The sequence below is a fragment of the Ursus maritimus genome, unplaced genomic scaffold (genome assembly GCF_017311325.1).
Source record: "Ursus maritimus isolate PB19 unplaced genomic scaffold, ASM1731132v1 scaffold_14, whole genome shotgun sequence".
NCBI lineage: Eukaryota > Metazoa > Chordata > Mammalia > Carnivora > Ursidae > Ursus > Ursus maritimus.
In genome coordinates, this window is record NW_024423786.1 from 61,905,162 (window position 1) to 61,923,568 (window position 18,407).

Here is an 18,407-nt window from a genome sequence, read left to right on the forward strand (position 1 = left end):
ACACTCAAGGCAGTAGTATTCAGTACCTTGGATAATTTTCTGCTGCTGTTGCCGGATTTCATCAAAACCCAAACCTCTGGTCTCCTCCGGCTCCTCAAAGAGCCAAGGGTTGGGGACTCCTCGCTTAGCCCCTCCAGTCATCAGGCTGGACCTAGGAACAAGATTAAATGCATTACATAACTCAGAAACTATAGCTCCGATGCAAATTACTCCCACAAGTGCAGAGGTGGCCCGCCTCACATGCTTTGAAAATTCAATTCGACCACAATTTATTGCATCCTTAGTTTATTCCAGTAACTGTGTTCAGTGCTGGAAGAGGTACGAGGATGAATGAGGCACAGGCCTGGTCCCCCGGAGAATTACAGCCTGTTAAGGAGACGAGAACAGCACATAATACCCTTACTAATCTTCCAAGATACATTTGAGTCAATAATCATAAATGAGGGTCTTAAATTTCAAAAACATAAGGCCAAATGGAAGTGGCCTTTTTATTAGGACAAAGTCTGTCTCACAGGCTATGTGACACCAAAGGCACAAATATTATTTCTCAACAAGATACAACGTTGTGACCACAGATTACGGCATTTAAAAATGACCACGGAATTTCCTATTAAAGGGGGTTGGGCTGCGTACGGACAGAAGCACATACAGGGGTTCAAACCCAATCTCACAAATGTAATGTAGTGCTCACAGGCACAAGAAACAAATTCTGAATTATCAGTCTTAATCTTTACTCACCCTAGTAGCCCACACGCCCCTTCTGCCCCAGATATATTGGCCTCCTTGCTGTCCCAGGAACAGGGAACACACGCTTTCAGCCTCGGTTTATAGGATTTTTATCTCAAGTATCTCCTTTCCTGTCCTCACCTGCCCACATTCTGTCCAAGCCTCAAGGACCATCTTGTTCATGAGACATCTCTGGCCATTTCAACCCACAAATGAACAGTCATTCATTTGGGAGTGTGGTTCATAGGATTCACAGAAAATGACGGTGACATGACCTTAGTGGCGGTCACAACAGTCGTTACAACATAGCGAGCACATGCATTCATTCACGTCTCTGTAACTTGTGACTCCTCTGGCGCTTTGCACAGTTCTCGAACCTTTTATGGAGGTGGGCCTCACGTCTACTAGACAGAAGGCAGGAACCGCAAGGCACCCTTGACTGGACTCCACGCTGCTCCCCGACCCAGAGCGAGCAGCTGTCAACACAGGTTCAAATCCTGGCCCCGCCATCTACCAGCAAACCCGGACAGCAAATTCCACCTCAGAGGGCTGCCGGGGAGTAAATAAAATAATCCATTTATCCGACAAACATGGATTCGGTACTTAGTATGTGGCAGGCATTGTTCTCATTCACGGGCATGAGGAAAAAAACAGAACACAGGAGAAACAGACCAAAATCTCGGTGGCGGGCGGGAGGGACACCAGGTGTGAAATGCGCAGAAAGCGTTCAGTGCAGTTCTTGGAAGGTAAGAGTCATTCAGCAAATGTTAACTAGCCTCGCTCTATCACTTAACGCACGGCACACACAGGGCACGATACCGTGCATATACTATACCGCATACACTAAGCAAGTACTATGCTTTAATAAATGAGCATACGCCCAACGGGCCGTATCAACTTCATTGCTAGTCAAGCACTCTGGAACCTAGAGAAGATGCTACGTATCGAGAAACAAACCCAGGCAAGAAGACAACTTTTGACTCCCTAGACTAAGATTTTAAACACAGGGCTGCCCTCTCTACTCGAGGACACGAACGTGCCAAACGGAAGAGAACTTGCGTCCGCCTTGTCAAAATAGCAGATGCATTTCTTTAAAGCCTCACTTTACTTGATGCGCCCCAAGGATCTAAGACGTCAAGATGCCAGATTTATTCCCTAGAATAATCATTTAGCCTCATCTAGCTCTGAAGACGGGGGGGACGAATCATCCGAGAAGGGAAAAGAAGAGGGAGTTTACAAAGCGCATTCCTTGACACTACCACCTCCTTGCAAGCACCACCCTGGCTCAAAATGGGGCTCCTACGGGAGGCTGGGTATGGACCCCTGGGAAGGCAAGTGCTAAAGACCAGTACGACGGGTCAGAGGTACATAGTAACCTCAACACTGCATCCGTCCCTGGCTATGAGCTGCCACCCACTCAAATCGGTACACTGCACCTGCGTGGACAGCAGACATTGTTCCTCCAAAGTTAAAGTTGGGGTGCCCCACTGGTGGCTCTTGCCGCACAGAGAGCGCATTTGTACAAACGATTAAAGGGGAAAACAAAACAGATGTAATAAAACTGACTGAGCCATCTCAAAACAACAAATGAGAAGTACAGCCTTCAGTTATATATCCGTACATATTTAACGGGTAGGAGAGAACACGGTACGACGTGGGCACAGTTTAATATCAACATCAAACACACGACGGCCAGCAGACATACAGGACAGACTTCCTGCGGCTAAAGGCAGAGCTAGGAAGGCAATATGTACTGAAGGGACTGTTTTGGTCTCACTCTCACAGAGTTCAATATAAAAGCAATAGTAAACTGCAGTGTGCTTGGCCAGAGTAGGCCAAAGTGAAAATTCTTCCTTAATGCCTCCTTCCTTGGTTATCTGATTCCAGCATTGGAAGTTTGGAAAGTTTCAAAGTTTGGAAGGTCGAGGCTGAACTTCGTCTCTCTCCTTGGGGTTTATACTTTTTTGATGCCCCAACTCCAGTGGGAAACTCAGCAGTGGATACGACTTTACCTATAGGAGCAGGTAAGATCATAGGCATCCACGTATGCGGAAGTCTTGATTTCCTTTTCGTTAGGTATCATGTTCAAGTTAGTATTTGGAATGATGACTATTATTCCTTAGCACTCTCCTAGGTAAGAAGGAAAACATGAAAGATTTTAAGACATGATTCCTGCTTTCAAGGAGTTTGCCATCAAACTGAAAAGAGAAACTAACCACACGTGAAGGAATTGTCAGCCAGAAGACCACAGCGCGCCTTGTATCCCTGGCCATTCCAACAACCTCTTCAGCTCTGTTCTTCTCACCCATAAAACAAACAAACTAAGTAGGTCGGTGGTGTCCGACCTGCAGTCTGGCCCAACCCTGGAGGAAGAGGACACTCTCATCACCAGGGGAAGACTCACCTTGGGCGGGAGGCAGGTGATCTTTATAAGCCTGCAGAAGATGACTTTCTATCGCAAATCACGGAATTAGATGATCTTGAAGATCTGTACTTAAATTCTCTCTCATTAAGTACTAAATTGCATAAATAAGAGCAGGGAGGGGAAAAAAAGAACACTTCCCCCCACAAAAACCTATTCTCCTCTCCTCCCATTTCCCAATTTTAATTCAAGAGCACTACTGACCCATTGGCTCTGGCCCAAACCCCTGGTGTCAACTTTGACTCTTTCTTTCAAACCCCACAGCATCTACTGCATTAACAAATCTGTCAAAACATACCTGAAGTCTGACCGGTTCTTCTCATTCTATTGCTTCTATGCCATATCCTTTCCTGCCTCCTGCTTCTGCTCCCAACCTCACAATCTACTGGCACCCTCAGCATAAAACCTTTACTATAACCTACAAGCCACACTAGCCTCCTTACTGTTTCTAGAATACAGTGTACACATTCTCATCTCAGGTCCTTTGCACCTGCTGTCCCCCTGGGGTTAAGGCACTCTTCCCGCAGATGGCCACATGGCCTTGCTCCTTCACTTTATTCTCCTCTGCTGAAATATCACTTCCTCAGAGATGTGTCCTGACCACCCTATCTCTGGGGCACCTGGGTGACTCCGTCAGTTAAGTGTCTGACTCTTGATTTCAGCTCAGGTCATGACCTCAGGGTCATGGGATCGAGTCCCATGTTGGGCTCCGAGCTCAGTAGAGAGTCTGCTTGAGATTCTCTCTCTCCCTCTGCCCCCCACTCTCTCTCTTAAATAATAAATCTTTAAAATAAAATAAAATAAAATAAAATAAAATAAAATAAAACCCTTCCCTGTAACTCCTCAGCCTGCCTCCTCCTTATTTTGCGTTATTTTTCTCTATAGCTCTTCAACAACTAGCTATTAGACAGGATGTACTAGTTTATTTTCTGCCTCCCACACTAGACTAGAAGCTCCCCAGGCTAGGGACTGTCTTGCTCATCACGATAACCTGGCATAACAGGCACTGAAGAAAAAACCAAAGTTGAGGGAATTAACTTATTCGGCAAAAACCAGACCTGAATGAATGACATCCAGTAAGCGGAGTCGGGAAATGGTAGGGTCACACCCTCGTGCTGTGTTCTGTGTGATTTCAGACTTCATTTTACAGCCCCGATCTCATTCGCATCATACACAAGCCTGTGTGCAAGTCAGAGCAGGTATTACTGATAAGAAAACCAAGGACAAGAGACATCCCGGGACTTTCTGGAGGTCGCTCACTTAGCAATAGAGCTAAACGTAAGACCTACTTCTTCGTGCCTTTTTTTTTTATGGTTTTATTTATTTATTTGAGAGAGAGAGAGAGAGCACAGAGGGAGAGGGCTAAGCAGGGAGCCTGACACAGGGCTCGATCCCAAGACCCTGAGATCATGACTTGAGCCAAAGGCAGACGCTTAACCAACTAAGCCACCCAGGCGCCCCCTCTCTTTGCACTCAACCCCAGGCGCTGTCTCTCTGCCATCGCAGCGGCGGCTTCGTGAAGGTAGGAAGACTCGACACAGCCTTGCAGAGTGGGTAAGGGTCAGAGGTGCGGGGAGGGCGGGATGGAGGGCACTCCCAGAAAGGTTACATACGCGGATGATGTCTCCGGGGCAGGGGATGTGAGCCGCACAGTTGCACAGGGCTAGAGTGGAGAGGGTGGAACGTGGAAGGCTGGGTCTAACAGCATTAATTCCCAGGCAGGCATTCTCCTCATCCCCTTCATTCTCACTCCTGCACAACCTTGTTATTTTAACACACTAGTTGTTTCCTATCCTAGAAATTCTCCCGTTCACAGCCAAGTTTCCCTAAAGAAGAGACGACTTAGGCTGCCGTCCCACTGCTGCCCCGCCGCTCTACAAAACTCTTCCTTCTCACCCATGTTCTCCTTACTGCCCGAATGTCCCCTGTTGCCACTCCGCCCCTTTGCCAGGCCTCATTTGTCACGGCTGACCGTAGCCCTTCTCTGTGACCCAGCCTCTCCTCCCTTGGCTTCCTCCAGGCTACTCTCTCCTGCGGGCAGCTGTTCTCTGTAATTTGCAAGGACCTCTTCCTCCATTTGCCCCTTAAATAGTCGTGTTCCTCGGCAATTCCATTGGGAATCTTCTCTTCCTGCCGTCTGATCTCTCTGGGCGACCTCTCTGGGCAACGCTCTCTGTTCCTGTAGCTGCAGGCTGTAAGAACAAGAAATAGCACGCACTTGTGCACTTTTTCTACCCCAGTACAAATGAAATAGGACACATTCTCTTGGGTCCTTATGGCGGTGGGATCTTAACCAGGAGGTGGGAGAGGGGCATGCTCCCCTCCCTGGCAGGACAGGATCAGAATCTGAAACCCCACATATCCAGGGGAAGCAGGTCCTCTCCCCCCGCATCCTGATTGAAAATCACCATGCTTGAGACTTTCAGCTTCCCCTCTACCTATGATGTTTTCCTGAAGGCTCTCTTTGCCTGTATGTCTTCTTGTTTGGGACCCTCCAACTGGGTATTCCATTGCAAACCCAATATATCCAAAACCAAATCCATCCTTTTCACCCTGTAACCTTTCTTCTCCTACGCGCACATGCTGTTTTGGTGAGCTCCATCACTGTATTCCCAAGTCACCCAAACCTTTCTCTCTTGTATGATTTTTGTCCCCCCTCTCCCACATTTCATCCATTCCCAAGGCCTCCCTCAGGGCCGTGCTCAAGTCTGAGCCCTCATTCCAACCCCTGCTGGTACTGCTTTGCTTCAGACTCTCATCACCTCTCCTGCAGAGCATGGCCACCACAGCCTTGTGGCTGGTCCCCGGTCCCCTTGCTCCTGGTCACCCACATTCAAATCATCTTTGCCCTGGGGCCAGAACTCTCTTTCTAAAACAGAGATCTGGCCTGACATTTCCCTGTTTTAAAACTTTCGCGGCTCCCTAGAAGCCACAGATGACGTTTAAGCTCCACAACATGGCCCCAGGGATCCCTGCCACTTCGTCTCCCAACACCCCCTTCCATACCCTACTCTTCCTTCGGCCCTACAAACCGCGCACCGCTTCTCAGACAAAGGCACAAACTTCCACGCTCTCATGTTTTTGTATGAGTCTGGAGGGTCCCCACCCCCACCCCTTTGTCCATCTGGCAAAATTCTATTCATCCCCTAAGGCTCAACTCAAATGTCACTTCTCCTGTTTGGTCCTTCCTGATCCCCATCCCCATCCCCCTTCCCCTGAATCAATCACTCGCTGGCGCTCCCATGGCACTTTGTTCAAAACCTCCAACGTGGCATTTATCAAGCAGGATTGTAGTGAGTTATTTACTTATCTGTCTCCCTTCCTAAATTATGAGCTCTGCGAGGAAAGAGGCCGCATGACAGTCATGTTTATATCCCTCATAGCCAAAAAAAAAAAACCAAAACCCCAAAACCCCCAAAAAGCCAGTGCCTTGGAATATGCCAGAGAATAAGCATTCAGTACATGTTTATGCAACAGAACCAGGAAAACCACTGAGCTCTTTAGACAAGAGAGAGACAAAATGAGAGGAGTACGTAACATCTTCATCTTGAGAGATTTAAAAAAAAAAAAAAAGGCAAACAAAACTTGAAAACCTGTTTCAATTGTTATGTGCCTCTGAGACCCCAGCAGCAAACACTGGTATTGTTCAAGCAGATGAAGAGGGTATCACCTGAAAGAGAATTCTTTCACTGAAACACCTTATAGCTCAACCCAGCTTCTGGAATAATATGAAGGGAGTGCTTCTCCTCTAGAAAGGAAGTTAAGGAAGGGAAATACTAAACACTACGCTCCGGAAGCTAGGGGAGACTTGAGGTTTTTGGGTTTTTTAAAAATATATCAGTTAATTTTCGTCCATATTCTTTCGGGATGGAACTTACCTAACGGACAGAACTTCTGAAATGAACACCACGTTAATAAATGGGTTGGGTATCTGTCTTATAAAGATTTTATACCCTAAGTTTTCACAGTTGCTTCTAAAGATATAAAAATATTTCATTCTCATCCCCCAAAGCAAATGATGTACATTAAATTACGATACTACCTGGGGGTGGGGGACAGTGCAGGTAACCCATGTTTTTCACCTTACAAATGTGGCTGAAGCTTGTTGGGAGCTCATAGGGAAGGGTGTTCTCATCAACCAAACGCAGAATTGAAAAAGCAGTGAATTCCAAGAGGTAGCTTTCCTTAGCTGTTCTTAGCACCTCCAAAAGATGTCAAAGTGACCATATAAAATGTCCGTTTTGTCTAAAAAAGCAGTAGCGTTTGCACAGTCACAGACCACAGGGCGGGGTGCAGATAGGACTGGAGAAGGTATTTCTAGGGTGTGGGTGAACTGAATTGGGTCTGTGAAGCTTTGCAGTTAGACTTGTCTAAAAAGATGAGAAAACGCTACCGCGGTATGGAAAGTGTAGTTCCTTTCTCCGAACTTCTTTTGGCCATTTCTTTCCATGAATATAAAGATGCACAGGGGCTCAAATTTCAATCAGAAATAGATTCTTTGACATAAATTCTTGGGAGGCAAAATCTGGCAACAATATGTGGCCTGGATTACGTTGAGGAGAGGCCACAGGCGGGGAGGTGGGTCAGGAGGCTGGTGTAATTCAGGCGGAAGGTGATGGGGGTGTGGATGAGGGAAATGGCAAGAGGGAACAGCAAGAAAAGGACAATTCCCACAGCGAATCACAGGAAAACTCCCCAAGTGTTGGTGAATAGACTGGAGACAGAGGATAAAGATTTTCAAAAGTGGGGAACTTGGGGAAGTGACACAACCTAGGGGAAGAGAATTTTTTATTTCCTTCTAGAATTTTCTCAAACTTCAACATAGTCCCTAAGAGCGACCCCAAAGTCAAATTGCTCTTGCTACTATCTTGTAGCCATATTTACTAGATGGCTAAACTCTCTAGGCCAGGACTCTGTCCTGTTTTTGTTGTTTTCTGTACCCATCCACCTGTCCATTCACCCTTCCTACAAGTACTTACCAAGCACCTTCTACGAGCCAGGCTCTAATCTCGGGGCTTGGAAGTGAACGAGATAGACAAGTATCTGACCTCGTGGAGACGATACCCTGGGGACCATAAATGCCTCACACTGTGCCTTTTGCAAATACCCAATAATTGTTTTTGTGAAGTTGAACACATAATCTTTATTGAGTAGGAGGCCAGAACAGGTAAGAACTCAAACATGGAAACTATCTTCTTACATATCACCCAAGCAGAGTCTTGCCATGACGTCTTTAAAATCCACTGCAGTCAAATATTTTTCTGGTTTAAATCCAATCCCACTTTTTCCTTCCTCACTGCCGACCACATTGACCAAGAACAAGTTTTAACGGTAAGTTACAAACTTGACAAGGACAGTTCACAGAAGAACAGAAATGGAGGCTGGAAAAGGTGATGGCAAGTTTTGACCTCCAAACTGAAGTTCAGAAATCCCGGAGGGCTTTTCCTAAGAGTCATCCAAGTAGCCCCAAATCAAGAAAATAAAAACAAAAGGAAATCTGGGTTCTCTACCCTGCTTGACTGTCGGGGCTCCTGACGGGGAAAGGAGGGCAATGCAGGGGTGTTATACAAAGCAGAATTCTAAGTGAGATGAATTGGCTGCTCTGCCGAATTTACGGTGACCGAGAGCCACCTGCTGGTCGGTGGTTAAAATTCAAGTACAAAATGCGAGCGACGCCCTGATTGCCATTGACTTAGAAGCAGCTCCTTCCGTGAGTACAGAGCTGCCCAAAAATACGTTTGGAAACAGAATGAGTGAAAGCCAACAATATGCTTATATATCATGAGGGGTTTTCAATAACAATGGCCCTACATGTCCCACTCCGCACACTTGCAGGACATATCCGACGGGCGCCCAACTGAGGTCAACAATTTGCATTTAAGCATTCAGCATGACCACTGATCTCCATCTTTGTCTCGACCCTACGAATGCCTCCCCACCCTTATTTGCTTCCATTCTCACTCATCTTATAAAATAAAGATAAAATGCAGTAAAATATTCACTTAATTGTGTAAATTAACCCCGTTCCAGGACAAAGAGGCAAGTGTGATAAAACGACATTTGTAGCTGGCAGAAGGATGACCAACAGGGGTAGAAATCTGTATTTGTCAGCTGATGTACAAAAATCCGAACCTGGCAGTAAAAGCCGATCTGAGGGTGTCCGCGAGGTCACCATTTCCACCTCGCCAATCTTGTTTTGAATGAGAGCAACGCATCTGGTTGCCATCTAAAGACTCAAATTCTCGAGACGGGCACCCATGCTTTTAACTGGGCCTTTCCTGTTCCCTCCGGGGACAGGGCCCGGGAACCTGCAGCACCCTGAGGTGGTATTTCTGCAGCCAGCCCGACACCAATATGTAGACCGGTGCGGACAGGATCAGTCTACAAAGAGGTGGGGTCGAGAAAGCCCAGAAGAGGGAAAATACACGAATTCTCCCGACTCTGCAATGGCTGTGTCAAGTCTCCTTTCACGCGCGGACCTCTCAACTTCTCTGCCTCACCCGGCTCTCTCCCTGTTCCTATCTCCTAGACCACGTACGGCCCGCAGCACACAATTTAGCACTTGTGTATTAACTCGCACGTACCGTTCTCTAACCGGTGCAGGACAGAAAGGGCTCTCCAGAGGGCATGCCATCTCTGGATTCCCCTCTGCGAAGAGCCGTGACAGCACGTGTTTAGCCCCATTTACAAAGCACTTTACAGAAGCATAAACACAGGCCTTCATCTACGTTTGTCTCATCTCAAGACTTCACAATATTTGGTAGAGTCGTGATGACCCGCATTTTTACCAAACATGATGGAGTCAAAACTGAAACCCAGGTTTTGTAATACCGGACCCTTGGTTCCCACCACTGAATGACACATGCAGAGTCTGCAATAGGCGGCTTGAACGTATGGAGGGAACACTGTGTGTTACATACACGGATCAGGAAGAAGGACAAAGTACTCGAAGCCAGGGAGAAACGAACCAATGAGGGTCCCTACGAGGGAACCATGGTAGGAGACTAAAATCGAGAGAGGGAAGCCCCAAGAGACAAAACCTACAGCAAAGGACAGGGAAACCTGAGTTCTCTTTTCTCGCTCCCATTTATTGACCTCGGGTATGCTGGCTTCTCTGGGGATCAGTCTCCCCATCTGCAAACCGGCCCTCCTCTCTCCTCTCTTACCCCAAAGATTATTATGAGGCTCCAATAATATCTGAAAGTGCTTGGCAAACAGGCAAGAGAGGGAGGGAGGAACAGAAAGCCACTTTTAATAAGCCAGAAAACGCTTTTTCCAGTTTCTTACACATTTTCACTTATAAAAAGCCCAAGTTGGAAAGTATTAATAGGCCTTAAAAAAAAAAATCAACATACATAACTTATGATACAGTGCGTGTAGGTGATTTTGGGGTTCTTCTCCCTGCTTCTTCATAGACTGGAATTTTCAATTCCCACGTGGTTTTTATAATTTAAAATTAATACACGCAGGGGTAAGGAATCTTTTTATCTTCCCATCAAAAGTCACAAATACATCAGAGGTTAAGGACTGCAATTCCAAAACAAGATACCATTTTTCGCCCATCTGATCAACAAAACCCAAGCAGTTCTGTAACAGGACTCCCCCCATATGGCGCTGGGGGGACTGGGAGGCACTGGGACTTTCAGGAATAGAAATGGCAGTGCCTGTTGAACTTCGGTACCCGTCCCTTCATTCTAGTCACCCCACTTTGGGGACCGTGTCCTACAGAAATAGAAGCCGCGTTCACCACGGATCCTGACTGCCACCTTTACTTGTCATAGCAAAAAACTAAGCAACTCAGTATCCATCAAATGGGGAGCGGCTGGATGAATGACTACATACTTATATTGTGGAATAATGCAGCCACCGAAAAGAATTTGCTAGATCTAGATTTGGTGGGCTGTCCAGAAATGAAAAAAGTAAATTACAGAGTAATATGTATAGGACAACTCTGTCTTCATTGGGGGGAAAAAAAAAAAGGAAAGGAAAATGCATATGTATGTAAATATATTTGCAAATATTTGTATAAACACAGACAAATGTGGGGAAGGAAATCGTCCAAACAGTTAACACTAGTTACTTTAGGATGATGGCACTGGAGGGAAAGAAAGGGAGAGAATTAATTTTTGGCTACACCTCAGTATGGTTTGACTTGTTATAATGAGCCTGTATCTTGTTGGTAATTTGTCTGAGATCCAATTAAGGACGAGTCATTTCCGCGGGGAGGGGAATTAAAGGGAGGGAAGATACTAGGGGTGCGAAGATCCACAACGTAAGTGAAGACAGGAAGTGGTATTGAATGCATCCCTCTGCTTTTAAAATTAAGAGTAGGAAACAACACTAAAATCAAGAAATGCCAGAATCACACATTTTCCCCCCAGGGTGGGGGGAGGGGAAGAGCAATGGAAGAAAAAGATCTAAAGATGAGGAAGGAAGATGACTGAAAGAGAGAAGCAAGAACGGGAGGACAGTCTGCGCAGGGGTCTACAGTCACCGAGGGGAAGTTTTCAAATGACAAACAGGCTTACAGTTAACAGAGGAAGGGAAGGAGGAGGAAGATGAAGACAAAACAGAAGGGCGACAAGGCTCCTTTGCTGAAGGCGGGAGGCACGAGCAAGCTGAGCAAGCACTCCCCCCTCACTCTCAAGGGAGAAAAATCCTAACTTCTCAGTATCCACACACTGGGAAGGGCTGAGTGACGTTTTTCTCTGGTTCTGCTGACTCACGTCTCCATCTTGTGGTCTGTTCAGGACATAGCTCTTAGTGTGTGTGTGTGTGTGTGTACACGCATACGTATCCATATGTACGTATATAAGTGCACACATGTATGTATACTCACACATAAGTATATATGGTTATATATACACACACTAATAAATGTATCTGTAAGTATACATATGTTATATGAGCTTACATTGTATGTGATTACTATACTTATTCTATATTACATTACATATAAGTACATATACAAGTATATATATATATATATATATATATACACACACACAGGCATGTAGATACTTGTCTGCATGTATAATATGTCAAATGTATGTATGTATACAGGTACTCCTATACATATTTTTAAGCTCAAGTAGAACATATACACAGAAAAGTCATAAGTGTACAGCTCAAAGATAACTTGCGAAGGGAACACCCCCAGTTGGTCACCACCCTAGCCAGAAACAGAACGCTAGCAGAACACCAGGATCTCTTGTGCCCCCTTCTTACTCACTGCTTCCCGCAAAGGGACCCACTTCCGGGATCTGTCAGACCACAAGGAAGTTCTGCCTTTACAGGAATGGAATCTTACAATGTGCTCTGAAGTCAGACTCATCTGCTCAAGATGATGTTTGTGAGATTTACCCATCGTGTGGCATGCAGCTGTATAAATTTTCTGCGTAGTATCACTGTATAAATATGCCCTCACGTATTTACCCCCCAAGTGTAGGTTTCACTGAGTTGTTTCCAGGTAGGAATATTAATAACGCTGCTATAACACAGTCTTATACATGCTGTTGTACCGCTCAGTTTTAGGAGATACACTCAAACGGTTTTCCAAAGTGGCTGCAGAACTGAGAGAGAGTTTTACCAGCAGGGTGTGAGAATTCCAGCCACTCCACATCCAGCAACACTTGACCCGTCTGCCATTTTAATTTCCGCCATTCTGGTAGGTGCAATGGTCTGGTACCATGGTTTTGCTCGGCACCTTCCTGATGGCTAGTTAAGTGGCACATCTTTTCACAGGCTCACCAGCAACTGCGTGTCCTCTTTTGTGAAGTCCAAATTCTAGTCTTCTGCCTCTTTTTCCCAGTGGGTTGTCAAGTCATTTTCTTACATTAGAGGGGTTCTTTACATACTCTGGATCCGACTCGGGTGTCGGATATATGCACTGCAAATACAGATTCTCATTCTGTGGCTTGTCCTTCATGCTTTGTGGTATCTCTTGATAAAAAGAATTTCTTATTTTAAGGAGGTCCAACTTACCGTGTGTTTCTTTCATGTTGAATGCTCTATGTGTCCTGTAAGAAATGCTTGTCCACCCCAAGCTCATAAAGACATTGTCCTATGTTTTCTCCTATAAACGCTCATTTCACCTTCCATATTTAGATCTACAATCCTTTTGGTACTGATTTTTATGGAGAGTGACACAAAGGCTAAGATTCTTTTCCTTCCATATGCATATCCAGCTGACCTAACATTATTTATTGAAGAGACTGTCTTTTCTCCACTACACTCAGTGCACCTTTGTCATGGGTCAAGTGGAAATACATGTTCAGACTCTGTATTGTTCCACTGGACTATTTGACTATCCTTGTGCCCACATCACAATATAGCTGTATGGCAAGTCCTGATAACTGATAACATGAGCCCTCATCCCTTTTGTTCTTCAAAATTGCCTTGGCTTTTCCTGGCTCTTTTAAATGCCATACAAAGTTCAGAATCATCTTCTTAAATGACAAAAAAAAAAACAAAAAACAAAACTGGCTGGGGACTCTAAATGGGTTTGTTCTGAACCTACAGGTGAATCTTGAAAGAGCTGCCGTTTTTACAATATTGAGTTTTCCAATCCCTGAACGTGGTATATCTTTTAGTTCTTCCTTAATTTCTCTAAACAATGTTATAGTTTGGAGTGTAGAGGTTTCGTGCACCTTTCATTTGACTTATTCCTACATATTTCATGTTTTTAATGCTATAATAAGTGGCATCTTAAAATTTTTTTATTTGATATTTCTTTGTTGTCCAGCTTTCAGAACCTTCTGAGGAGAGAAGCCATCAGGTTACTGCTGCTAACCTGTCTATGGACAGATTACATTCATCACATTTCACGGGTTATCACTGGGTAGCTTTGTCGACTCAATTAATGCTGTGGGATTGCAATGACTAATATTTATTCACATCTCAAGGTCTTTAAATTCACTTGCTTGATCAGTCATCCAAATGGATAATCTTTCTTTCCACTCAGTATCTATATGGAAGTTGGGCTGCTGATAGAGTTCCTTTCCTATCCCATGGAGAGAAAAAAAAAAAAACTGGACTAAAATGACTGCAGAGATCCATCTGAGTGATTGTCAGTCTTGAGAGTACATCCATCACCAAAAAACTTCGAATAGCTACTCTGTCAAGTTCTGAGACACTTCTAAGACGTTTAAGAGTATTAGTTTAAACATTCTACTTCATAATCTCCAAGATATCCCGTGGAGCTGAAAAGACAGTGCAGAGAGTCAAGAGGGCATATTATACTATAATTCATGTTAAAAATAAAAGAGGTGAGAGGGAGATCGGAGGTGTGTGTGTGTGTGTGTGTGTGTGTGTGTACGCATATATGTAGAATCTCTCTGGAAGGACACATTAAAAAACTGTTAGAAGTGGCTGCCTCTGGGGAAGAAATGAGGAACTCCATGTGTGTTGAAGTGGGAGGGAGCTCCAATTTTCATTGATTACTCTTTTGTACAGTTTGGGTGTTTACAACATGATGCACCACTTTTAGATCAAGTTTATATTTTTAAAAATTCTGTCAGTTCCCACAAACCACTGGAATATCCCAAAGTGTCAACATTTTGGCCTAACCCTCCAACCAAACTGCCTCTTCCACAAAAGGAGTCACAAAAACCACTGTCATGTGACATACTCAGTTTTTCTCCCCAAGGAAATGTGGTCACTATACACACTGCATGGTGGCTTATCGGACCAGTAGTCAATACAGAAAAAAAATTGTACTTAGACAATATACATTCCAGACTTTTCAGGTCAGTCCCTACTCTAAATACTCCCTCTTATCATATGAAGTATCAGTCCATGCATCGAATAAACCTATTGCATTTCTCCAGACTGGAGACGAGCTCAGAAGCTATTACCTCCCAAACGAGAGTTACACAACAACTGACATAAAATGCGTGAGATCATCTGTCTGCAGAAGAAACCAGCTCTATGAAACTGCACAAATGTGTCACTATAAGAACCATGTTGAACTTCAAAAGCGTATCTCCTAAACGTCTTTAGGCAGACAGGTGGTAGCGGTAAATATCCCCACTTCCTTAAAAAGTGAATTGAAGGTTTCAAGTGATTATCTAAGTTCCACGTGAACCTAAATAAAATCACCCAGAAGGCCAGTGAACAGGAGAAGCAACAGGAGATGAAGGTCCTTAGGGCGGTCACAGAACTCGAGAACCTTCCATGTCCGGGATCAGAGGACACCTCGAGATGTAGTGAGTTAGCGCTTCTGGAAGAGCTGTGGGGGAGGGCTGATGCAGTCATTACGGCTTGCCTACCCCATTTCACGAAGTCTCTTCTCACTCCTTATCAGAACCTTGATTCTGTTGAAGGCTCCACTGCTCGGGGAACATGAGCCCATCCTCAGTTTCAGCTCAGGGATACATGTCTCCTGGGCAGACCCAAACCAGTCATAGCAACTCCATTCTTCCATGGTTTTTGGCATAACCTAGCATGTGATGCAAGCCGAGCCTAGCTCTATTTTGAGCCAGTTTATCGATTGGGAAGCTTCCAGGAACTGCTTCCTTTCTCTTAAAAACAAATAAATATAACTGGAAAATATAAGAGAATCAACAGAAAGTCTAGAAACAATCAGAGCAGTAAGAGAGTGGTTATGATATTAATAGCGTATGAACAGCTTCCATATAAACGACAACCAAAAAGCATGATGGCATGAAAAAGTGAATTCGAAACCACCAAAAACACAAAATACCTAAAAATACTTTAAAAACCAGAAATGTACAGCTCACTTGAAGACATTCTGAAAGCCCTGAAAGACAGCTTGGCCCAATGGAGACATGTTCCTGGAGAGGGAGAGTCAACATTATAAAGGGTTTCAAGATCTAATGGAATGCCAATTTTTAAAAAGTGATTTTTCCCTTCTTAAAACCTTCTTAAAGGTTTAAGTCCCTTTTCAAAACCGGGTTAGCTGATTCTAGAATTCAAGTTTTTAAAAAAAAATCAAAACTCTTAAAAAAAAGAAGTGTAATGACAGGTGGCAGCCCCAAGCATGTATTAAAACATATAACGAAGCCTCGAAAGTAAAAGTGCTAGCACACGAGTAGTCAGAGAGACCCCCAGAACACACCACAAGTCCAGAAACAGATCCAAATATATATATGTAGACAAACACAGATCTACGATATTACAAAGCTCATCATCTCAAAATTTGTGCAAATGGATCATTCGAGGCAGTAAAAAACAGAGTCAGTCAAAAAACTAGGATAGCCACGTGGGAAAAAAAGTGGGATTCATACTCTTCACCAAATTAAATTCCAAGTGGATCAAGTATTTAACGGTTATAAAATAAAATCCCCAAAGTATACTCAACAGAAGCACAGGAGAATTTCCTGATAACCTTGGTTCATTATAATTATATATAATAACTACATAAAACTCCACTAAGAAATAACTATCTTCATGTATTAGATTGGAATAGGAAGCCAGAGTTTAATTAATTAAACACCATCTCTGGGGCAGACTGTATGGAAACAGGTGCTCGTATGAACGGCTAGCGTAGGTCTACACTGGTTCTGTGAGAGTTACGAGTGTATACACCCTCTGACTGAGCCATCCTACGTGTAAGAACCTATCCAGAGACAGACTTTCCCACATGTGAACTCCCTTCAGTGTAAGGTTATTCACCACCATCTTTTTGTAGCAGAAAAAAGTATATGTATGAAGTAGATAGGCACACATATAAAATATATGTGTAATAGACTAGAAATAATACACACATCTGTTAACAGGAAGCTAGCCGAAGAAATTACGGTACATGCACATAATGAAATATTATAAAGCTATAGAAACGAATGACAAAACCTGCTGGTTTGGGAAGCTCTCTAATATATTTGATTAGGTGACCGAAAAGTGTGGTAGAATGGTAGGTATCATTTGTGTAAAAGACGGAGGGAAATATGGAAACATATTGTTATTTGCTGGTATATGCTTAAGAGAACTTGGTAAGGGTATGTCAATGATTTGTAACAGTGACATTTATGTCCAGAAGTGGGGAACGTAGCGGGAGGGAGGCCTGTCCCCCAATATCTTGTTAAATGTTTTTTACATTTTTCAGCCATATGAATATATTACTTATGCAGGTACGCATTCTTTACTTCCTACTTCTAGAAAAGTAGGTTGCTCGTGTGTTAATAACTTGAAGCAACATAAAATATAAACCAATGACTCTTTAGGAAAGATACGAATCATCCTTCTTGTAACTCAGGCTTTAATTTGAAATAAAACTTGCAGCGACTTAAAATGGGGGAGGGGTGCTCGTAATGTAAAATTTCACGTAGGCTTTTTTTTCGCCCGCCCTGGATTCCGATACGGTGACACTGAGATGAAATACAAACTGGGGGTATCACACTTTTTTTTTAGCCGCTCAAAGACGGATATCTGAAACCAAGTGTAAAGTTCACGCTCTAAGAAAATGTGAACATTCCATTATCATCGTTATTCTTTTGATTTTGGCAGTCGGTCTGCTTACTACTATGCTGTTCCGGACACACAGCTACCATCTTGACATCTAAATAACTTCCTATTTCCTATAATCCTCAGTATAGTTGGTGGTGTGAGGATTAAAGCTTAGCCAATTAGCCACCCACCACAGCCGAGTTAATCACATAATCTTTGAGATGCTCGCAGAGCAGTGGAGTATGCGAGGATTTTTTTTCCTCTTTCTCTTTCTCCAGACAAAGATTTAACTAATTGTGAGACTCCGCAATGCTCTCAGATAGAAAGGGCAGCAGGATTTAAAAATCAGAAGCTGTCACCGCTTTCTAAGTCACAGCTTATCTTCTGAGAGACATTGTCACCCAGAGACTTCTTTAACGAGTTTCCGAATGCCCTAAATTAGTCAACCATTGCTTATTTAGACCGCGGTCGTACCTCAAGGTTTACTGCTCTTGAATAATGATCAGTTAATCCGTAAGGTACAACGAAGATTCCATCACATGACAGCTCTACATTCAACGGCGGGATTGCCACATTAATGTCCGGTTCAAGGAGATGCTAATCCAAACTGAGGTCTGACAATCCTCTCTCTCCTTAATAAGGGCCACATATGAAGAGGAAGGGAAAGGAGGAAGGGGAGGGGCGGGGGACCCCTGGGAGAGAGGAGGCTAAGGGTCCAGGGTACAGGCAAGAGAGGAGGAGGGGTCACACGAAGGAAACCGGAAGCAGAGGGAGAGGCGGGGGCTCCCCATGATCTCAGGCTCCGGCTGCTGGTTATCACGGGGGCTTCGAGATACTCATGAGCAGATCCACC

General features: G+C 44.2%; 1 protein-coding gene across 8 annotated transcripts in view; it reads right to left on the reverse strand.

The window, feature by feature from the left end:
* The window catches only part of STX8 (syntaxin 8), a 248,451-nt gene that overhangs the window by 201,932 nt on the left and 28,112 nt on the right, over positions 1–18,407 (reverse strand). For 7 of the 8 annotated variants that reach the window (XR_005834743.1, XM_040630026.1, XM_008688003.2 and 4 more), the window contains exon 5: positions 27–151. Coding sequence is in view for 7 of the 8 variants with exons in the window: in XM_040630026.1 (XP_040485960.1) it covers positions 27–151 (125 nt within the window). In the remaining variant the exon portion in view is untranslated. Of the gene's footprint in view, positions 1–26; positions 152–2,738; positions 2,857–2,942; positions 3,024–18,407 lie in introns of those variants that run through there. The other variant, XM_040630028.1, reaches the window with a different exon arrangement.